The 22,274-nt window shown below is 61.8% G+C and overlaps 2 protein-coding genes across 8 annotated transcripts in view; both read left to right on the top strand.

Moving 5' to 3' along the window:
• Nucleotides 1-290: 290 nt before the first annotated feature.
• CLCN7 (chloride voltage-gated channel 7) lies at nt 291-18,247 on the top strand. Its single transcript, XM_032268140.1, has 24 exons — nt 291-361; nt 1,886-1,957; nt 2,087-2,152; nt 2,559-2,691; nt 2,985-3,094; nt 3,542-3,622; nt 4,914-4,976; nt 5,061-5,144; nt 6,179-6,272; nt 6,641-6,705; nt 7,158-7,274; nt 7,930-7,984; nt 8,475-8,535; nt 9,403-9,541; nt 10,512-10,605; nt 12,646-12,815; nt 13,935-13,986; nt 14,167-14,294; nt 14,423-14,508; nt 14,685-14,814; nt 15,443-15,502; nt 15,587-15,763; nt 16,109-16,189; nt 16,445-18,247. The coding sequence occupies exons 1-24, from the start codon at nt 323-325 to the stop codon at nt 16,529-16,531; spliced, it is 2,244 nt and encodes a 747-aa protein (XP_032124031.1). The 5' UTR covers nt 291-322; the 3' UTR covers nt 16,532-18,247.
• A 138-nt stretch (nt 18,248-18,385) lies between these two features.
• CCDC154 (coiled-coil domain containing 154) overlaps nt 18,386-22,274 on the top strand; it is a 14,115-nt gene continuing 10,226 nt past the window's right edge. For 5 of the 7 annotated variants that reach the window (XM_032268135.1, XM_032268134.1, XM_032268132.1 and 2 more), the window contains exons 1-5: nt 18,386-19,389; nt 19,474-19,663; nt 19,964-20,004; nt 20,288-20,383; nt 20,699-20,822. In XM_032268135.1, coding sequence (XP_032124026.1) covers nt 19,073-19,389; nt 19,474-19,663; nt 19,964-20,004; nt 20,288-20,383; nt 20,699-20,822 — 768 coding nt within the window. In that variant the 5' untranslated portion in view covers nt 18,386-19,072. The remainder of the gene's footprint in view (nt 19,390-19,473; nt 19,664-19,963; nt 20,005-20,287; nt 20,384-20,698; nt 20,823-22,274) is intronic. The other 2 variants (XM_032268136.1, XM_032268139.1) reach the window with 1 other exon arrangement.

Here is a 22,274-nt window from a genome sequence, read left to right as displayed (position 1 = left end):
ACAGTGGTGCTCTCCAGCCCTTCTTTCCAGGTGGGCGGCTGGTGCCTTGCCTGCAGTCTAGAGCAGGGAGCCCGCGCCCTGGGCTCAGGGGCTGGATGTTTCATTGACAGCCCAAGGGGCGCCTGGAGGGACGGCCGCCTGCTTCTGGCACCCAGGGAGGCCCATCCCGGCCCATTCCTGAGCTCCCAGGCAGGGTCAGGTGAGGCCGGGGTGTGGCAGTGGGAATGAGAACCCACAGTGCGGGCCGTGTGATGCCCGAGCGCCCTCATGATTTCTCTTCTGCTTTTAGTCACCACGTTCTGCGCTTTTCCGAATTGGACAGATGAGCAACGTGGAGCTGGATGATGAGCTGCTGGACCCGGTGAGTGGGGGGCGCTGCCTGTCCTCCCGTGGAGCTGCGTCCTAGTGCAGGGTCGCAGGGATGGGCAGAACGGCAGGGACACAGTGAGGCCGCAGAGCCAGGGGCTCAGGAAAGGCGTGGGGGGGTGGGGGGGAATGTGGTCCCTGAGGCCGAGTGCACAGAGACAGCTGGACTAGCAGACAGGTGGAGTGTCTCAGGTTGGAGTGCAGAGCACCAGGGGTCTGGACGGGGGTTGAAAACACTGCCTTTCTCAACTGAACTGTTTTGATGCCATTGTGGAAAATCAGTGGACCGTACGTGTTTTGGATTTCTGTGTGGACTCTCAGCTCTGTGCTGTTCTTCTGAATGTCGTCCTTGTGCCAGTACCATGCCCCTCTTTTTTTTTTTTTTTAGAGTTGGGGTCTCACTGTGTTGCCCAGGCCGGATGGATCCCTTGGGGTCAGGTGTTGGAGACCAGCCTGGCTAATATGGCGAAACCCTGTCTCTACTAAAAATACAAAAATTAGGCAGGCGTGGTGGCACATACCTGTAATCCCAGCGTTTCGGGAGGCTGAGTGAGGCAGGAGAACGACTTGAACCCATGGAGGTTGCAGTGAGCCCAGATCGAGCAATTACACTCCAGCCTGGGCAACAGAGCAAATCTCTTTTAAATTAATACTTACACCAAAAAAAAAAAAAAAAAAAAATTAGGGTCTTCTCTGTTGCCCAGGCTGATCTTGAACTCCCAGCCTCAGCTGATCCTCTTGCCTCCACCTCCCACAGTGCTAGGATTATAGGTGTGAGCCACCACACCTGGCCTCATGGATTGATTTTGGGTGTTCAACTACCCTGTTTTCCTAGGCTGAATCCACTTTGCCCCGGCGTTGCTGGAATCGTTTTGCTTGTGTCTTGCCAAAGATCTTTGCGTCTGTGGTTGTGGGGGTGTTGTTCTGTAGTTTTATTTATTTTTTTTTTGAGATGGATTCTTGCTTTCTCACCCAAGCTGTCGTGCAGTGGTGCGGTCTTGGCTCACTGCAGCCTGTGTCTCCCCGGTTCACATGATTCTCCCATCTCAGCCTCCGAGTAGCTGGGATTACAGATGCCCGCCACCAAGCTCGGCTAATTTTTGTATTTTTATTCTTATTATCATTTTTTTTATTTAAAAAAATTTTTAAAAATGGTCTCGATCTCTTGACCTTGTGATCCACCCACCTCAGTCTCCCAAAGTGCTGGGATTACAGGCGTGAGCCACTGCGCCCGGCCTTAATTTTTGTATTTTTAGCAGAGACATGGTGTCACCTTGTTGGCCAGGCTGGTCTGGAGCGCCTGACTTCAGGTGACCCGCTCACCTCGGCCTCCCAAAGTGCCGGAATTCCAGGAGCGAGCCACCTCACCGGCATGTGGTTCTCTTGCCATGCCCTTGTCCTTCGTGTCGGGGTGATACCCGCCTCGGGAGTGCGCCGAGGGGCGCCCCCGCCTCTGTGCCTTGTTCCTTGTGGGTGGCCTTTTCATCTGTGGCCTTTTCTTTGCCTTTTTCTGCCACAGGATATGGACCCTCCGCATCCCTTCCCCAAGGAGATCCCGCACAACGAGAAGCTCCTGTCCCTCAAGTATGAGGTGGGCGCTCCCTGTTCCCCCAGCCCTGAGACCTGGCCTCTGCCCCCCAAGCCCGCCGCCGGTCTCCGGTGCCCATCCCCGGAGTGCCGGGTGGGTGCTGAGCGCTCGCCCTGCTGTCCCGGCCTGCAGAGCCTGGACTACGACAACAGTGAGAACCAGCTGTTCCTGGAGGAGGAGCGGCGGATCAACCACGCGGTGAGCTGGGCGCCGCTGCCTGCAGGGCCCACGGCGCGGGGCTTGGGGAGAGGGGGTGCATCCCTCCCTGTCCTCCCGACCCCGAGCCTCCGAGGCCCGCGGGTTCCTCTGGTTTCTGGAGATGGAGGGAGAGTCATGGTCACCGTTCCCGAGAAGGCTGCTCTTTTGGCCGCCAGATGCGGCGCCCAGCGTAGCAAGCACTGGTTGTGAATCTGTGGGGAGTCACCCTCAGGCCCCGGGTGCCCCTGGTTGCTCAGATGTTAGCCAGAAACTGCCTTTTGTGGGACTCACCGCACTGGGGCCTTCGGAATCCCGGAGTCTGCAGGCGGCCGGGACAGTCCTGCTGCTGCCAGAGCAATTGAGTCAGGGCCCTGCCCTGTCCCTCGCTCTGCCCGTGCGCCCGCAGGCCTTCCGGACGGTGGAGATCAAGCGCTGGGTCATCTGCGCCCTCATCGGGATCCTCACGGGCCTTGTGGCCTGCTTCATCGACATCGTGGTGGAGAACCTGGCCGGCCTGAAGTACAGGGTCATCAAGGGCAGTATCCTTCCCAGTGCGGCGGGTGCCGCTGGGGGTGGCTGGGGGGTGCGGCCTGGGCTCAGTCCCGGGCAGAAGCCCTGAGCCTGGTGTGTTCCAGGGCAGGTGGAGGTGACCTGTCTGCACTGGCCATGTCCCCGTCGTGTTTGGGCCCTGAGATGTTTCTGGGATGTCCAGTGAGCGTCATGGCTCCGCTGAGCAGGGTGGCATCTGCCAGGCTGGGCCATGGGGTAGGGCCGGAGTCCAGGGTGGGTGGTCCTGACAGTGAAGCTGCAGACCCTCCTTGATGAGCCCCAGATATTGATAAGTTCACGGAGAAGGGCGGGCTGTCCTTCTCCCTGTTGCTGTGGGCCACGCTGAATGCCGCCTTCGTGCTCGTGGGCTCCGTGATTGTGGCTTTCATAGAGGTACGTGGCAGGGTGCCCCCAGGCTGTCAGACCCCGTGTGGGATTGGGTGTGTGGGTGAACGGGTGGGAACCCCTGGAGCTCACCTCCCCACACTGTCCCATTGGCTGGCAACTTTCTAGAATCACGTGGACCTCAGGAGGAGCAGACAAACCAGGGCTTCTTCACACTCAGAGCCCTGGGGCACTGCTCCTGACCCAGCAGCACAGGCCCGGGGCCCCCACAGACCCCGCTCCCTCCCTCCTGCAGCCTCCTCACCCTGCGCTACCCTCCTTCCATCTCCACCTCCACCCCCACTGTGTCCTTGATCTATGTCTGGGCTGGGAAGAGTGAGAGCAGCTGAGCCCCGACGTGCGACCCTGACATGCGTGCTGAGCTCCCCGACTCCTGGGCTGTGGGGCTCTGACTCAGCCTGGCCGTGACCCACTCATCTGTGCTTCCCGTTTCAGCCAGTGGCAGCCGGCAGTGGAATCCCGCAGATCAAGTGCTTCCTCAACGGGGTGAAGATCCCCCACGTGGTGCGGCTCAAGGTGCGGGCTCAGCGGGCCTGGCTGGCCGTGGGTGGGTGCAAGCTCTTCGCCACGTCGGGAACAGCTCTTTTGTCTGCCCGCCTTCCAGAACTGGCCTCGGCCACCTTGTGTGCTGGTTACGCTGAGGGCAGATGGGCTGGTTGGGTGTCAAGGGGTCAGCTCTTTTTTTAAGTGGTAAAAACTGGTATTTGCACATACTGAGTCTTGTAAAAAATGAGTAGGTCGTGGAGAAATGCCGCATGTTCCATGTACCGCCACAGCTGTGCCGTGTGTCTGTGACTGCGGGCTGCGTGGCGGTGACGGGTACACGGTGGAAGCTGTCGCGGTGGTGGGCGTTAGCAGTATTTCCCATTTACAGTTGGCCTGTGCTCACTTACTCCTGGCGTTATGCAGAGCATCTCGTTCTGGGGGCGCTGGTAGCCCTGGCCCGGTTCTGCTGTGGTCACTTCTGTGTGTACCGCCCGCGTTCTGTGGCCTGAGACTTGCTGGAGCCCGGTCCCATCTGAGGAGGAGTGGGCAGTGTGGCAGCTGCCCCCTGAGAGTGTTTCGGGGGGTGCTGTGTCCCCTCTGGCGAAAGCTGCCGGATGACCTTGGGGTGCCCTTGCCCTGTGGTGGGAGATACGGTTTCCTGAAGCAGCTGGGAATGGTGGCCGGCCTGTCACCCATGCCAGGCTGGCTGGAGCCTTCTAGGATATTGCCTCGTATCTTTTGTTGGTTGAGGCTTGAGGTTGCTTTCCTCAGCACCTTTAACATGAGCCAACCCCACAGCTCAGAGCGCCCTTCTGTTTGGGGTCTGCAGCCTCATGGCTTCTGGCCTGGGGCAGGGAGGCTGATGGCACACGCTTTACACACCCCCTCAGGTGGAGAGGATGAGGTCCCAGGGGTGGGGAGCGGCTGGGGGGCATTGTGGAGCTGCAAGTGGCCACTCCTTCTGTGCTGGGGGTCTGTGAGGGGCCGCACTGGGCCTGGCCGGGCTGGCGGGAACTCCTTCCCTATGCCTGTAGGATGGGGTGGGCAGCCCAGCATTGCCTCAGGAAGAAGGAAAAGGAAAGCGCCCCTTCCCTACTGAATGCTGAGGCCCACAGAGTCAGGACTCCCTAGCGTGTGCGGGGACGCTGGCTGCTGGGTAGCGCCCACTGTGGCCATGGGGAGGCCCAGCCGTGGGGGTGCTGGCCCGTCCTGGAAGCCCCGTGTCCTGGCCGTCCTGCGCGATCAGAGCTGTGTGTGCAGCTCAGGTCCAAGGACAGCACCTGCCCTTTGATCAGAGGCCACATGTTTTCCTGTGTTTCAGACGCTAGTGATCAAAGTGTCCGGTGTGATCCTGTCCGTGGTCGGGGGCCTGGCCGTGGGAAAGGTAACAGTGCACATGGTCACCCAGCTCGGGCCGAGAGGGACGCCGTGCCCGCGTGTCTGAGTGCTCGTGCTTCTGGTCTTCCAGGAAGGGCCGATGATCCACTCAGGCTCGGTGATTGCTGCTGGGATCTCTCAAGGAAGGTCAACGTCACTCAAAAGAGATTTCAAGGTGAGTTCCACGCTCTGCCTTGCGTGGGTGGGCTGCAGATGCCATGGGTGTGAGCATGGGCGCGGGCACCGCTCAGGGAGTTGGGCTGCCCTCAGCACCCCTGGCCGAGAGCCCCAGCCCCTCTGAGGACAGCCTGGTGGTGGCTCCCAGAGCCGCTGGTCACAGTCCCTGCCTGCAAGCCTTCACTGCTCCACGCTTCCCTCCTGGAGCCCCTGCCACACACGTGTCTGCGTTTCCAGTACGGTCTGTGGCTCCACGCGGCTTCTCAGAGGAGCACAAAACTGGAGACCGAGGGTGTCCACCTGATGCTCATTTCTCAGGATACACTTTGGAACAGTTTTTTTCCCAAAAAAGCCCCCAGCATGTTGATGGGGATCCAGCTGCATTTGTGTGTGAATTTATGTTTCTTTCTTTTTTTTTTGAGGTAGAGTCTCTGTTACCCAGGCTGGAGTGTGGTGGTTTAATCTCGGCTCACTGCAGCCTCCACCTCCTGGGTTCAAGCGATTCTCCTGTCTCAGCCTCCCAAGTAGCTGGGATTACAGCGGGCACCACCACACCCGGCTAATTTTTTTGTATTTTTAGTAGAGGCTAGGTTTCTTCATGTTGGCCAGGCTGGTCTCGAACTCCTGACCTCAGGTGATCCGCCCGTCTCATCCTCCCAACGTGCTGGGATTACAGATGTGAGCCACTGCGCCCGGCCATGTGTGCATTCAGAGGCAGGCAGTGTTCTCGTGGTTTCCATCCATGCGGTTTTTGGTAGAGAGCAGAGGTTTTTGGAATCTTGCGTGTCCTGGAAAGTCGAGTTCCTGGCTGAGTCTTTCCGTGTTTCTCTGGGCTGCTGGTGGCAGTGCTGACCCTGCTGTCTCTTGCCGTGGTCTGCAGCGTGGTGCCCTTCTGGAATCAGAGCTGGTGACTCAATCATCCCGAAAGCCCCTTCCCCTGCACAGCCCCTGTCTGGGCCGCCCTCGGCCACTCTCTCTTTCTGAGAGCTGCGCCTTCAAGGAACGTGCCCCAACCCTGTGTCCCTGTTGCAGATCTTCGAGTACTTCCGCAGAGACACAGAGAAGCGGGACTTCGTTTCCGCAGGGGCCGCAGCCGGAGTGTCAGCGGCGTTTGGAGCCCCCGTGGGTGAGGAGGGCCGTGCCTGGTCCAAAGCTTTGCCCTTGGGAGCCTCATGGCCGGCGGGGTCTGGGAAGCTGTGCTCACGCCGTGGGTTGGAGCAATAGTTTCCTGTCTGCAGGCCCAGTGCCTGCTGAGGGTGGGCAGAAAGAGGCTCAGAGTCACAGCTGGGGGATTTGGAAGTGGCAGGCAGTAGCCGTCAGCGTACATGGGCCTGGCCCTCGGACCTCCCTCGGGGTCCCTCTCTGTGTGGCTGGGGCCCACCCCAGTAGCTTCCTTCTGACGTAGTCTGGGCTCCCTGTGGCCTGTGGGCAGGAGCTGGTGGTCAGCATGGTGCCCTGTGTCCAGCTGGCACCTGAGTCGGCCCTCCCTTCCAGGTGGGGTCCTGTTCAGCCTGGAGGAGGGCGCATCATTCTGGAACCAGTTCCTGACATGGAGAATCGTAAGTGCCTGCTGATGGCTGCTGCCCCGTCAGGGTGGCTGCTGCGCTCAGTCCCCATCCTGGGGCCGCCCATCGAGCTGCGGCTGGAGCTGGACCCCTGTGGGTCTGTCAGGCCCCATCCCTGCCTAAAGCAGTGGTCGTGCCTTTGCTGCCCAGTTCACCCTTGGTCTTGGTCACCACTGCCAGCTCCAGACAGGGGATCAAACAGCCAGGAACCCAGACCCTGCCCCACTGTCCCCTCTTGCCCTCCACTGGCGAGTCCAGAGACGGCTGGGCACTTCCTTCCTGGCACAGTGTGTCTGCCCCTGGCTCCAGCCCCTTCCCTTCTTCCTGGGGCGGGATCTGCAGACTCCTGGCCCCCAGCTGACAGGCGGGGCGGTAGTCCCTGCTGGTCCTTGGGCCCTGGTCTGGGCAAGGCTCTGAGGGCGCTGGTTTTCTGCTCTCCACCGCAGTTCTTTGCTTCCATGATCTCCACGTTCACCCTGAATTTTGTTCTGAGCATTTACCACGGGAACATGTGGGACCTGTCCAGCCCGGGCCTCATCAACTTCGGAAGATTTGACTCGGAGGTAAGCTGCCCGCCTCGCCCACCTCACCGCCTCGCCCGCCTCACCCCCTCAAGTCCTGGGCCAGGACCCTGTTTGCTTAAGGCCAGACTGAGAATTCGGTCATTTGGAAACTCTGGCTCGTCACTGTGGAGCTGAGCTCTTGTGTGAGCTCCAGGGCCTGAGGGGCTGCAGTACGGCGCCCCAAGCTGCCTCGGGTCCGGTGCCGTGTGCACACGTTACACAGCTGTGACGTGCGTGGGACCTCCCGCAGCCTGGGCACGTGCAGCAGCCCTGTGGGGGCCGGTGGGCTCGGGGCTTGTTTACAGGGCAGCCTGGGGCCTGGGCTGCGGCCTCTCCGTGCCGTTGACGGGGCGGGTTCTGGATGCACTGCAGGACGGCTCTGTGCGGAAAACCCGGGGCTCACGGACGGTGTTCCCAGTGCTTCAGGCCCTCCCCGCCTGGGTGCTGAGGGTGGCAGGAAGTGGCAGAGTCGTGTAGGGCCAGGCCTGCTCCAAACACCCAGCGCATTTCCGTCCCGTGGACTTCTGCAGCCTGCGTGGAAGTGCGGGAAGGCCCCGTGTGGGGACAGCTCTCTCACGATGGTGGTCCTGAGTTTCAGCAGAGAGGAGCAGTGGGCCCTTTCCCTCCCCTCCTCCGCCTTCTCCTCTCTCCACAGAAAATGGCCTACACCATCCACGAGATCCCTGTCTTCATCGCCATGGGCGTGGTAGGTAAGGGCTCCCCCAGCGCTGCAGGCGGCCTGTGGGCCAAGCTCCGCCGTGACAGGCCAGAGAGGCAAGGACTGGAGGCCATGCCAGCCTCGAGCCTGCCCCCATCCCAGGGCCACCAGGGGGCCTGCTCCCTCCAGATGCTTCCACGGGCAGCACACTCAAAAAGCTTTGCTTCTGTGCTTCCTATTGTTTTTTTCTCTGTGGGGAAAACAGCAGGGTGCAGGGTGGATGGGTTTTCTTCCAGGAGGTAGGATTGGTCCTAACAGCGTTTATTGTACCTTTTCTCTGGAAGGAAGGCAGAGCCTTTGAGAAACAGCCCCCCAGCCCTGTGACAATGCAGAGGAAGCATCTTACTGGGACCCCCCACCCCACCCCCTGCCATCCCCTTCCCTCTGTAAACCCTGGAGCTTCTCCCACCTTCTGGGAGGCAGCGGGCGGAGGCCTGCACCTTCCCTCCCACGTAGCCGACTGGGCTTTTCTCTGGCCGCAGGCGGTGTGCTCGGAGCTGTGTTCAACGCCTTGAACTACTGGCTGACCATGTTTCGAATCAGGTGAGGGAGAAACCGCATTGCATATTGTGCTGGCAGGCGTGGCCACACAGGCCCTTCGAAAGCAGATGTGTTAGGCAGGGCACGGTGGCTCACACCTGTAATCCCAGCACTTTGGGAGGCCGAGGCGGGCAGATCGTGAGGTCAGGAGATCAAGACCATCCTGGTGGTGGTGGGCGAGTGTAATCGCAGCTACTTGGGAGGCTGAGGCAGGAGAATCATTTGAATCTGGGAATGAAAGGTTACAGTAAGCTGAGAGATCAGGCCACTGAACTCCAGCCTGGGTGACAGAGTGAGACTCCTTCTCAAAAAAGAAAAAAAAACAGATGTGGCATGGGGTTTATGCTCTTTGGCCATGTCTGGAAGAAAGGCTATGTGCTCAGTGCCCACCCTGATGGCTTCCCCGCTAGAGCTGCTCAGAGATGTGTCCTGGACCCTGGAGGGCACAGGCGAGCCCAACGCTGGGAGAGCAAGGGCTCCTGGAGGACGGCCCCTGGGGAGGAAGCGAGGCCACTGTGGGTGCAGGATCAGGCCTAGTGAGGCACACCTGGCCTTAGCCCGGCTCTGCCCAGCAGCAGCCGGAGCTGTCCTTGGACGCCGGGGGCTCCTGATTTATTCCTTCTTGGTCCGTGCCCGTTTCAGTACTGCCGGGCGCAGCAGGAGCACTGGCAGGGCTGCCTCCCACTCGTCAGGAAGAGTTGCTGTGGGAGTCCTTGCCCCAGGGAGGAGGACGACCCCAGGACATTGGGGCTCCTGACTGTTGCTGAAACACGGGCCCAGTGTCCTTGACCAGGGACTCAGGTTGCCTGGCAAATGCCGAGGGACCGTGCTGCCATGTCGCCCATGGTGCAGCTTGACTCTTGGTTCCAGGTACATCCACCGGCCCTGCCTGCAGGTGATCGAGGCCATGCTGGTGGCCGCCGTCACGGCCACGGTCGCCTTTGTGCTGATTTACTCGTCTCGGGATTGCCAGCCCCTGCAGGGGAGCTCCATGTCCTACCCGCTGCAGGTAGGAGGCCCGTGCCGGGCGGGGTCCAGCAGGCAGGCAGCCGCAGGGCCTCCAGGAGCCTTGTTGCGGCCTCGGGAGGGGGCTGCCCGCCGCGCGGAGTTCTAGAAGCACACTGGCTCGCGTGTCTCAGGGAGGGCCAGTGCCGTCCGCCCAGATCTGAGAGCAGGCCAAGTGTCTGCCGAGGTGTTGGGAGCAGGCGGTGGCGTGGGGGCCAAAGGCCCTCCCAGTCCCCATCCCAGAATGGCAGCCTGACGAGGAGAGCCTCAGAAGCCTGGGGCCCCATAGATGTGGACCCAGGAGAAATACAAAGCTCCGTCCACACCCCAGCCTGTGCCTGGTGCTCACGGCTCACCATAGCCCATGTGTCCTTCTGCATGGTGACACAGCTGCCCTGGAAGACACCGTGCTCAGAGGAGCCACACAGGAGGCCACGGGGTGTAGCTCTGTTAATATGAAACACCCAGAACAGGGAAAGTCACAGGCCCCAGCAGACCAATGAGGACCGGGGCAGGGGCAGGCAGGATGTGGTGGGCGCTGACGAGACAGACGTGAACAGTCAGAAGTGTGGGAGGCCCAGGCTGTGGGGTTGACCAGCCTTGCTGCATTCCGCTCCCATCCGTGGACAGCAGCCCCAGTGCTGCCGGAGCCCAGAGACAGCCTCCTCTAGGAGCTGACATGAGCATCTGGGCCCACCTTGCCCTGGCTCCAGGGACAGACGGCCTCCCAGCCCAGGGGCCTGCTGACCTACCCCAGGGCTGGATGTGGCTCTGCAGCCTCTGCTGGGTCTGGACCTGAGCCATGTGTGCTCCTTCCCTTCTGTGACTGTGGCCCTGACCCAGTGGCAGGGTCGTATGGTCTCGTTCCGATGCTGACCAGGCAGCGTGCATGGCTGCACATGGCGACACCAAGGCTGCCTGCAGCGCACCGGCCTGTCTCCCCTCCCAACACCTGCTCTCTCCCGACCTCACAGCTCTTCTGTGCAGATGGCGAGTACAACTCCATGGCTGCGGCCTTCTTCAACACCCCGGAGAAGAGCGTGGTGAGCCTCTTCCACGACCCGCCAGGTGTGTGTGGACAGTGCCGCCGGGCGGGTGCTTGGATGATGCCTTCTGGCTGAGTGTCCCCTGTGGACTGAGGTCGCAGCCTTGGGCTGGGAGATCATTCCTAGCATGGGCTAGAGCAAGGGCTTACTCCTGTAATCCCAGCACTTTGGGAGACCAAGGCAGGATAATTGCTTGAGCCCAGGTCAAGACCAGCCTGGGCAGCACAGCAAGACTCTTTCTTTACGAAAAAAGCAAGATTAATTGGGGGCAGAGGTGCGCCCACAGTCCTAGGTACTCAGGAGGCTGGGGCGGGAGGATCACTTGAGCCCAGGAGGTTGAGGCCACAGTGAGTCGTGATTATACCACTGCACACCAGCCTGGGTGACAGAGCGAGACCCTCTCTCAAAAAAAAAAGAAACCCAGCCTGGTTTTCTTCTCTTTTTTGAGAGACGGCGAACCCTCAAACTGTGCAAGGCCCACACTGTGCCGACCACAGTTTTTCATGGAAGCCAGACCACGGCTTTGGAGCACCTGCTTTGTACCTCTGCGATTGCATTCCCCAGTGGCCCCGCTCGCCCCACACCCAGAGTAATGCCCCAGGAAGGAACCTCCAGGCTGTGGAGGGTGCCTTCTTCCCAGAGCCAGGCTGCAAGCTGCACCGTGGTGCCCGCCCGTGAAGCCTCCTTCCCTGCGCCTTCCCCATGGGATCCTCCAACGTAGGGCACGTTGGGAGCCAGATGTAGGGCTGAGTGCCCCACAGGGTCGTGGGTGAGCCTTGTGCTGTGCTGAGGCGCAGGATCCGCGAAATAAAGAGACAGGACACAGAAGTACAAAGAAAATGCAGCTGGGCTCGGGGGGCCACACCATCTATAAGCGGAGTCAGGTGAGGCCCCGAATGTCCAGAAGCATGAGTATTTATTGTGTACAGGTTAGGGGGCAGGGCAGTGAGTGAAATCATCTTTAAGGACAGTGATAGGGTCATGAGCAATAAAACATAGGGTCCACCCCCATTAGGCACCTAGGCCAGGAGGTGGACAGTGCGCAGCAAGGGGCCCATTCCCATGAAGGCAAGGGCCGTGTGCAGTAAGGGGTCCACCCCCATTAGGTCACCGAGGCTTGAAGGTGGGCCGTGCGCAGTGAAGAGGGTGCAGTGTGCAATACGTCTATCTGGGAAACTACTAAGATTTATGGAAGATGCTTTAAGTCACACAGCAGTGACAGAGCTGTCAGGGTTACCGCCACCTGCTGGCAGCTTCCAGTGGGTTCTGTGGGAAGATGCTTTTCAAGCAGCACAGTAGCAAGAGCTGATAAAGTTCACAGTCACCAAGGTGGATTGCCGTTCTGAGGGCAGCCTTCCACAAGAACTGGAGCAAGGTCCTACAACTCCTTTATCAGAAGGAGTGGCCCTCCCCCCAAGCCTGCCATCCAGCGGGTATCTTTATGATACTGAACGCTGCCGCCTGGGCCATGGATTCTGGTCCCGGTATAACTGTTTTCCCTGAAATCATGCTCTGCACTGTGTCTGCTCCAGACATTCCTCCGATTATAAGCTGCTTATTCCTTAATTCATGCTCTGTACTGTGTCTGCTCTAGGCAATCCTCCGACTATGAACTAAGATATAATTATGGGTGTATATGTAGGGAAATATTCTTTAGGCACTCATGCTATCAACTATTATATGATTATATATAGAGGATTATATAAAGGGAGCCTTCAAGCCCTATTTCTATAAACTAATATATGATTATGTAAAGGAAATACAGAAGGAAATAGCTGAGTAGTAACACTATAAAGTGAGATATCCCTCAAGCCCTAACTGTGCCAGGGCTCTGCTTAGCCCTCATTCCTCAGTGCCTATATGGGGGGTTACCCACACTCCAGTCTTTCTGCTTCCCTGGGAGGCTGAGAACAGGGAGGCTTCTGGGAACCGCGGGGCCTGGGGGTTCAGATTGCTAGGATCCCGGAAGGTGACTAAGGCCTGAGACTGGGCAGCAGGGCAGGGTCGTCCTGCCTTGGGCGTGAGTCCTGTGGAGGCCCCGTCAGCCCCTCTTCTTTCCCAGGCTCCTACAACCCCCTGACCCTCGGCCTGTTCACACTGGTCTACTTCTTCCTGGCCTGCTGGACCTACGGGCTCACAGTGTCTGCTGGGGTCTTCATCCCATCCCTGCTCATCGGGGCCGCCTGGGGCCGGCTCTTTGGCATCTCCCTGTCGTACCTCACGGGGGCAGCGGTGAGTGGGGCCGGAGCAGGGGTTCCGGGGTGGGATGAGGAAAGCATTGCGCCTTGCATGGTTCACAGGCTGTGGCGGTTGTCCCGCTGTGGGGGAAGCAGGTTCACCGTGGCAGCACAGCCCCTGCGTGGAGTCTGGACCCGGCCGAGGCTGGGGCGGAGGCTTCTGTCCTCATTCGTGAGAATGTGGTGAAAGGCAAGGGTGACTCTGGGCTGCTGCAGAGGTGCTTGTGGACTCCACGGGGTAGACACCCCACCAGGGCTACTCTCCGGGAGGCTGGGGCCAGAGCAGCATCCGCTGCCCGGGGGACCTCGGCCCCCGCAGGCCTGCCTCCTCCGCCTGCCTCCGCTGGGGCTGGGTTCCTCCGTGTGTTCTCCATGTCTCATTTCAGTCATTTAAATGACACTGAAAGCCTTTAAGAGGCCCCGACTGGAGGCCCCCATCCCGCTCCTCAGGCCCCTGTGCTCTGCTTGTCTCCCTCTGCACAAGTGTTTGATTTGGTTTGATTTTTAAAATGGAAACATGATTCACGTGCCATAAGGTTCACCCTTTTAAAGTGGACAATTTAGCAGCGTTTCTCACATTCATGAGGCAGTTTGATTGTCACTACCACTTCTAGAACGTTCCGTCCCAGAGCAGAAACCCTGCGCCCACCCGCACTCATGCCCTGCGTTTCCCGGCCCCCAGCCGCGGCAGCCACCGTGGTCCTCCGGACTCTGGCTCTGCCTGCCCCCGACACTGCCTCTTCGTGGGGTCACCGTCAGTGCCCTTCTGTGCGTGGGTTCTGTGACCAAGCCTCATGTTCCCGGGGCCCTCTGTGTCCTGTGTGCTGGAGTTCCGCTCCTCAGGCTGGGCGGTGCCCCCCAGTCAGCGTGGGCATGCTGCGTGGGTGACTGTGGCCTTTGCACCCGCACCCTGTCGCTCCCCTGTTGCTCATGCACTGAATGCCGGGTCCAGGCAGAGGGTGCGGTGTCCCCAGCAGCCCATGCACGTGTGTCTGCCGCCACAGGGTTGGCTCCTGGGCGTGGGGCTCCAGGGCAGGGCCTCCTCTGTCTGTATCTTGGTGGGTTTGGGCAGGGGCCTTCCACCACACTGACACTTCCGTGTCACCTCCTGCAGATCTGGGCAGACCCCGGGAAATACGCCCTGATGGGAGCTGCTGCTCAGCTGGGTAGGTCCTGGCTCTTGCCTGGTGGGCGGGGAGCCTCGACAGGGTCAGAAGGGGGCGGTGGCTGTCCTTGCAGGGCTCAGGTCTGGGGCAGGCGGACCGTGGGCTGCACAGAAAAGGCGGTGGCCACGTGATCCTGAGCTGGCAGGGTGGATGTGCCGGGGCTCATGACTGCTTCCGCAGGTGGGATCGTGCGGATGACCCTGAGCCTGACGGTCATCATGATGGAGGCCACCAGCAACGTGACCTACGGCTTCCCCATCATGCTGGTGCTCATGACTGCCAAGATCGTGGGTGACGTCTTCATCGAGGTGCGCCGGGCCTCGAAGCCTCACCCTGAGAGTGTGGAGGCGGGGAGGGGTCTCTGAGAGCCAGTCTCCAAACAGCCTGTCCCGAGGGGTGGGCGTGGCCTCCAGCCCCGTGTCCCGTCCACCTGCAGGGCCTGTACGACATGCACATTCAGCTGCAGAGCGTGCCCTTCCTGCACTGGGAGGCCCCGGTCACCTCGCACTCGCTCACTGCCAGGTATGGCATGTGGCAGCTGTGGGCGGGGAGGCTGTCTGGTGGCTCTTGTTGCACTGGGGCGGGATGTGCGGCTGCGGGCTCCAGGCGGCTCTGCGTTTCCCGCCCAGCAGCCTGTGGGGGTGACCATGGGAGTTGGTGGCGCATGACGGGCGTGTGTGGCCGGGCTCCTCTGGCAGGGAGGTGATGAGCACACCGGTGACCTGCCTGAGGCGGCGTGAGAAGGTCGGCGTCATCGTGGACGTGCTGAGCGACACGGCGTCCAATCACAATGGCTTCCCCGTGGTGGAGCATGCAGATGACAGCCAGGTACCGGGCGCCCCACAGACCGGGTCTCACTCACACCCTCTGTCCAGCCCAGCTGTGGGAAGCACACGGCGAGGTTGGCAGGACGGGAGGCAGCGCATTCGGGTGCACCTGTCGGTTCTGGGAGCGCCAGGAGCTGAGTGTGGGGCCACGTAGGGCCGTGTGGGTGCCGAGGCTGGGTGGGGTTGTGGCCTGTCAGGGCCTTGAGGTCAGCACCGGGCTGGGCATACCCACGGCACTGGGGGCCAGGACTTCGTCAGGAGGCCCTGACAGGACACGCAGCTCGGCCACTGCCATGCACCCCTTGGACGTGGACACTGGGGATTTGGGGTTGGTTTTTATTGGGCACAGTGGAGCTGCATCTGCCCCACAGCAGAGCGCCCCTCCCTGGGCCCCTGGCTTTCTGCTGTGTACGGTCAGACCCGCTGCTCTGTCACTGATCCTTGGGAACCCATGGCATTATGCACGTGGAATGCCATGGCAAGGCTGGTATGAGCAGGTGGCCATTGACACAGCACCCACACCCATATGGGGCATTGAGCTAGAGCAGGGCCGGAGCTGGGGCCCGGCACAGCATCCAGTGCAGCCCTGCCTCAGGGGCCGTGGCTCTGACAGCGGGCATCTCTTGCAGCCGGCTCGGCTCCAGGGCCTGATCCTGCGCTCGCAGCTCATCGTCCTCCTCAAGCACAAGGTACGTGCCAGGCTCTGGAGCGCCAGCGGGTGCAAGCCTCTGGGATGCCGCACAGGTGCCTGATCAGGGATCTGCCACCCACAGGTGTTTGTCGAGCGCTCCAACATGGGCCTGGTGCAGCGGCGCCTGAGGCTGAAGGACTTCCGCGATGCCTACCCGCGCTTCCCGCCCATCCAGTCCATCCACGTGTCCCAGGACGAGCGGGAGTGCACCATGGACCTCTCCGAGTTCATGAACCCCTCCCCCTACACAGTGCCCCAGGCACGTGCAGAGTGGAGGTGCAGGGGCTCAGGGCCAAACAGTGGGCTGTGTGATCCAGAGCCTCCTGGAGGGGTGGCCAGGGGCACAAGGGAGGGCGAGAGGCGGCTGGGACTCAGTGACTGTCTCCCGGGAAGGGGGCCTGGCAGGGTTTCCAGGATCCCTGGGCAGCAGCAGGGATTGAGGGTTTGGGTCATAGAGCCAAAGTCGGAGGCCGAACAGGCTGACCAGACGGGCATGGAGGCCCAGGACGTGCCTGGACACCGTGGAGTGGGTGCTGGGAGCCACGGGGAGGTCCTGCCTGCCTCTGGCATGTGGGCAGCTGCTGACAGCTGTGTCCCCCTGCAGGAGGCGTCGCTCCCGCGTGTGTTCAAGCTATTCCGGGCCCTGGGCCTGCGGCACTTGGTGGTGGTGGACAACCGCAATCAGGTGAGCGGGGGCGGGGATGTGCTGGGCTGTGCAGGGCCCCTCTGTCTCCTACACATGCTTAGCTCCCTGCCGGGGACGCTGACGCACAGACCCAGCACCACGGCCCATGCCCCATGGCTGCACCCCTTCCCAGCCCTGTGCTCAGCTCAGGGGCTGTGCTGAAGCCTGCAGGGCTCCTGGCTGTGCTGACCAGGGGCCTCCACGGGCAGGTGAGGGCTGACCCATGGGTCACTGTGGCCTGGCCTTGTCCTGCAGGTTGTTGGGCTGGTGACCAGGAAGGACCTCGCCAGGTACCGCCTGGGGAAGGGAGGCTTGGAGGAGCTCTCGCTGGCCCAGACGTGAGGCCCAGCCCTGCCCATGTGGGCACCAGCGCTGGCACCCTGGGCCCCTTCGCACCTCCTCCCGGAGTCACTGCTCTCTCGGCCCATACCACGCTCCCCAGCAGCGGCAATGGCGCACACCCTGCAGTTGGGCCGGGGGCGGCAGGCCTGGGACGGACTCTCGTGGGACTGACCCTGTTGTGGTTTCCACCCTTGGCGCCTCCCTGCGCAGGCCCAGCCGCCACCCTCGTCGCCTAGGTTCCTTCGCCTCTAGGGATCAGCTGTGTGTGTGTGTGGCCCCCTTCGTGGCTCTCGGCCTCGGGAGCCAGCAGCAGGGCATGAGACAGAGCCCTCAACCTCGCTGCTGTCCGGAGGGCCATCCTGCTGCAGAAGGGCTCCTCTTGCCTCCACACCAGCGGACTTCCAGATGTGAGCCGGCCTGGCCCACAGCCACAGGCTTGACCTTGTTTTCCACCATGAGCAGACAGCCTGTGGTTCCTGAGCTTGAGCCACGGACTTGTCACGCCGGGGTTTGGAGGGGGGACAGAGAGCAGCCTCACAGCATTGCCGCCACAGTGGGAGCTCCACGAGCACTCCCCAGCCTGCATCTGACTTGAGGACACAGGCCCGGAGAACTGGGATGACAGGCCCCGTGCTGCGGTGTCAGGAGCTGAGCAAAACCACTGAGGCCCTGAGCCCCACGCCCAGCCCTGCCTGGGTCCCCCGACCCCTGGAACTTGGAGTCTGAGCCCACACCCAGCCCTGCCTGGGTCCCCGAGCTTCAGAGCTTGGAGGTGCTGCCCTGTGGAACTGGCTGGGAAGGCAGGTCTCCTAGCGTGTGGGGACCCTGGCCGCAGCTCCTGTGTTTCCTGGGGTGGGCAGGTGTCGTACGCCTCCCAGCCCCGCCCCTGCCAGCCACCAGGTGCAAATGCAGCAGGAATCAGCCTCCTGCTGGCCTGGGAGGACATCTGGCCCAGCCCAGGTGGCTAGAAGGGCTGGTGGGCACCAGGGCTGGGAAGCCCTCCGCCTGCCCACCTGAGGGCTCCTGGAAGGCTCCCTGCCTGGCTGGCTGGGCTGGGTCTGTGGTCACCGCAGGGCCTTTTCTCACAGGGTGATAGAGGCAACCTCAGTGTCCCTGTTAGAGCCACACTGGTCCCTCTGTGGGGGGCTGGATGTGGCCCCCTGCTATGTATTTCCTTCCCAGGGAGTGGGGCCTCCCCAGGAGCTGACGCCACACCCCCTGCTTAGCCCTTACAGGGCCCCAAAGTGTCTGAGTGTGTCGGGTCTGAATGTGTGAAATAAATAAATCCAGCATCGTCCCTGCCACCCGCCCGGACCATTTCTAACAGCTTGGGCCTTTCGGGGCCCTGGGATTGGGGTGCTGGGTGGAAGGAGAGGCATGAAAAACAGCGGTTGCAGCCACCTGGGCCGACAGGATAGGAAGTGCCTGCCTCACCAGGGCACCAGCCATGCCTTCTTCCTCATCCCCGCCCCTCAGCCTGCCTCGGGGGGGCCTCTGGCTGGTAGGTCTGGGGGTGATGCCAAGGTGCTGCCAGTGGAGGTGGGGCAGGGGCGGTGCCGCGGGTACCTGAGCTGCGCTGAAGCAAGGAGGAAGCTCGGGGCCTCTGCGGTGGCACCAGGAACTCGGGGCGGGGCTCCTTCGCAGTGGCTCTGTGCTGAGTACCTGGAAGTGATAATATTGTGGATGTATTAGGTCACATGAAACAAACCGTTAGGATTCACGTGGCCTCTGTTTTTAATGGAGCTGCTAAGCAAGGCTGAGGTTATGTGTAGCCTGGCTGCCCCTCCCACCTGTTGGCGCTGCCCAGGCCTCAGGCTCTGCTCAGCTGGGGCCTGGCTGGGCCTGTGCTGTCCTGGGGCTCTCAGGTCCCTCCCTCCTGCCCCTCCCCAGCAGCTGAAGGAAGCCCCTTTTGCCAGAGGACAGGTTTCTGTACCCCCTTGGGAATGGGCCCCTGATCCATCCGGAAGCAGGCAGTTCGGGGCCTGTGGGAGTAGGGGAGCTGAGGGCTCCAGGGCCACTGGCAGTTGGGCTGTGGAGCCACGAGGTTCTGGGGAGAGAAGGAAGGTTCCAGAACAGCCCCGCTGGCCCCGCACACCTGCCTCCTTGGGGACCCTGGGAAGGCATCTGGACTAGGGCAGCAGCTCATCCCTTGACACCTGAGGCCTGGAGTCTTCACGGGACTTCCTCTCTCTGGCCCCTGCCGCCCTGGTCTGTGCCCAGGTCTCGGCAATCTCAGAGGCCCCACGCGCGGGTCATAGCCTCGGGCAGAGTGGCTGGTGCAGCCCAGGCAGCCATGTCAGGTGAGCCAGAGCCGAGGGCGGGGATTGGAGGTTGGGGGCCCATGGAGGGCCCTGCCATGGGTGTGGGGGTGGAGGCAGCTCTGCTTCTGACCCCAGGGCTCCCTCTGGAGCTGGCCGGGTGGGGTGCTGCCATGCTGCTGCCGCCCAGTGCTGTGTGTCTTCAGGCCCTGGACTTCTCTGAGCTGAGCCCATTGGGATTCTGTATGTTCTGTATGACTCAGGGAGACGCGTTGGGCTCTGGATGGTGGGCGAGGGTCCTGCAGGGATTTGGGGCCCTGTTCCTATAAGCTCCACTGCGAGCTGGGCCCCGAGGGGCGAACTTCTAAGATGCTTCCTTGCAGAGCTGGCTGACAGCAGCCCCTCAGGGGCCTCGGCCCCTTCCCAGCCGAGCGCCGTCACCCTGGAAGACCTGGGGCTCCTCCTGGCTGGAGGCCTGGCCAGCCCTGAGCCCTTGAACCTGGAAGAGCTCTCCGAGAGGTACGAATCCAGCCACCCAACATCCACGGCCTCCGTTCCCGAGCAGAACACCGCCAAGCGCTGGAGCCAGCTGGAGCAGTGGTGAGCCCTGCAGGGGGTGCTGGGGAGGGAGGACCTCTGCCTCCACTGGGGCACCTCCAGACTCGCCCACTCTTGCCCGGCCAGGGTGGTGGAGCTGCAGGCCGAGGGGGCCCGTCTGCGGGTGCACAAGCAGCGCTGTGAGCGCGCCACGTGGAGCCTGCTGGGCGCGCTGCTGCAGGTGCGGGCCCGCCTGGAGCTGCAGGGCTCGGAGCTGAGGCAGCTGCGGCAGGAGGCGTGGCCGGCGGCCCAGGCCCCCGAGAAAGAGGCACTGGAGGTGAGCGGCACCCCAAACCCGCAGGTCTAGCTGCCCCTTTCTGGGTGTTAGGGGCAGCTGCTTCTGCGCCTGGAGCCCAGCTCACGCCTGCTGCCCCGGCCCAGAGTTCCCACAGGCCAGTGGTGCCAGAGCTGGGTGGACTCTAAGGGCAGGTGCGAGACCCGGGTCTGGGCCCAGCCTTCAGCCTCGTCTTCCCCCTCCTCTTCCTCCCCCTCCCCCCCCCCCTCCTCCTCCTCCTCCTCCTCCTCCTCCTTCTCCTCCTCCTCCTCCTCCTCCTTCTCCCCCTCTTCTTCCTCTCAGTTCTCTGGCCTGCAGAACCAGATGCAGGGCCTGGACAAAAGGTAAGCCTCACACACCCAGAGGCATAGGCCCGGGGCGGGGAGGCCGAGGTGGGAGAGCAGTGGCAGGTCTGGTGGGGGCACGCTTCCCCCACCGAGTGTCCTGGAGTAAGGGATACACATCCAGGTCCAGCTAGAAAGGGCCGGGTTTGTACACTCCTGGCCGGCCCACAGAGACCCGGGAAAGCCTTGGGAGGTGGCCACAGGGGCCCCTCAGCTGGACCCCAGCCCCCAGAGGCTGCTCAGCCCACCTGGGCCTCTCGGGGGCGGCTTGGTTGTGTGCTAGGCTGGTGGAGGTCCGGGAAGCCTTGAGCCAGCTCCGGAGGAGGCAGGCACAGCTGGAGGCAGAGTGGAAGGGCGCCGAGCAGGAGGCCGGCCTCAGGTGGGCACCCGCCGCCCAGGGCTGGCTCCGGACCTTGCGTGGAGTCATTTGAGAGTCCTTGGCTGAGCCAAGACGTGGGTCTCCCTGCCATGCATCCCCAGTAAGCCAGAGGGGCACCCGCACTGGGTGCTGAGCGTGCTGGAGAGCCTGGGCCCGCTGAGGACCCTCGGGAAGACTCGCACCGGCCCAGCCCTACTCCTGGTGCTGTGTTTCCAGCTCCTCTGTTTCCCTGGAATGGGCGGGTGTCGTCCACCTGCTGCGTGGCCGGCCTGTGGGTCAGCCCCACCCTGGTGTGACCGCAGCCGATGTCTCTAGGCTGGCCAAGCTGACCGACTTGCTGCGGCAGGAGGAGGAGGGCCGGGAGGTGGCCTGCAGCGCCCTGCGGAAGGACCAGGAGGACAGCAGCCGGAGGGTGGACCTGGAGGTGGCCAGGATGGAGGTACCACTGGGCCAGGCTCAGCCTTCAGGGGGCCAGTCCAGGTCCAGCTAGAGGGCGAGGAGGAGGCATTCCTCCTGGCCGGTGCCATCCAAAGTGGCGGCCGCTCGCCACATAGCTGTGTCCATTGAAATCAGCTACGATTGTAGATTTAAAATGAAATTCCTCAGTCAGATGTGCGCCGTTGCAACAGCTCAGGCCGTGTGCAGTGGCTTATGACTGTAATCCCAGCACTTCAAGAGGCGGAGGCGGGAGGATCACTGGAGCCTGGGAAGTCAAGACCAGCGTGGGCAACACAGCAAGACCCCATCTCAAAAAAAAAAACAAACACTCAGTGGCCATGTGAGGCCGGCAGCTGAGATCCGGGCGTGCTTCGCCCCAGGAAGCTGCCTGTGTCCTGCCCCTGCAGCCCTCCCCACACAGCCGGCGCCTGCCCAGATCAACAGTTCTCAGCCCCGAAGCCCCTTCCATGGCCACTTTCAGGCTTTACGTTTCCCTGCACACAAAGCAGGGGTCGCCTTTCTGAGGACACGAGTTCCTAGAACCCAGGGTCCCGCCCACCGGGCCAGAGCAGCTCCCCTTCCCACTGTGGCCTTGGCAGGGGCCCCCGCGATGGCTGGGGAGGGGACCGGGCAGCTGCACATTTCTGCAGCCCAGGCCTGAGCTTCACAAAGAGATATGGGACTGTAGTGGGTTCCGTGCGTACCAGGCTTCACACCGGGTGTGGGGCCAGGACTGCCGGGGGGCCCCAGCTGCCACCCCCATAGCTCTGCTGCCCTTTGGGAAGCTATTGAGTCACTGTGTGGAGCAGGCAGAGGTGCTGGGCTGAGGATTCCCGAGGTGCCAGGTGTTGGGGAGCTGCCGCTTATGGGGGCGTCCGCCTTTCCCTGAGCACGGGTGGCTGAGTGCTCTCTAGGGCCAGAGGCAGCAGAGCCAGGCCACCACTTGTTTCTTAAGACAGGATATTGCTCGTTTGCTCAGGCTGGAGTGCAGTGATACAATCACAGCTCACTGCAGCCTCAACCTCCCAGGCTCAAGTGATCCTCCTGCCTCGGCCTCCCAAGTAGCTGGGACCATGGGCACATGTACCCTGCCTGGGTAATTTTTTTATGTTTTGTGGAGACGAGGTCTCGCTGCATTGCCCAGGCTGGTCTCAAACTCCTGGGCTCAAGTGATCCTCCTACCTCGACCTCCCAAAAAGTTTTTTTTTTTTTTTTTTTTGAGACGGAGTTTCGTTCTTGTTACCCAGGTTGGAGTGCAATGGCGCGATCTCGGCTCACCGCAACCTCCGCCTCCTGGGTTCAGGCAATTCTCCTGCCTCAGCCTCCTGAGTAGCTGGGATTACAGGCACGCACCACCATGCCCAGCTGATTTTTTGTATTTTTAGTAGAGACGGGGTTTCACCATGTTGACCAGGATGGTCTCGATCTCTTGACCTCGTGATCCACCCGCCTC

The sequence above is a fragment of the Sapajus apella genome, unplaced genomic scaffold (assembly GCF_009761245.1).
Source record: "Sapajus apella isolate SASKATOON/1434 unplaced genomic scaffold, GSC_monkey_1.0 scaffold175, whole genome shotgun sequence".
Taxonomy (NCBI): domain Eukaryota; kingdom Metazoa; phylum Chordata; class Mammalia; order Primates; family Cebidae; genus Sapajus; species Sapajus apella.
Note: the sequence above shows the minus strand (reverse complement) of the source record. Positions and strands in the feature narration are given on the sequence as shown.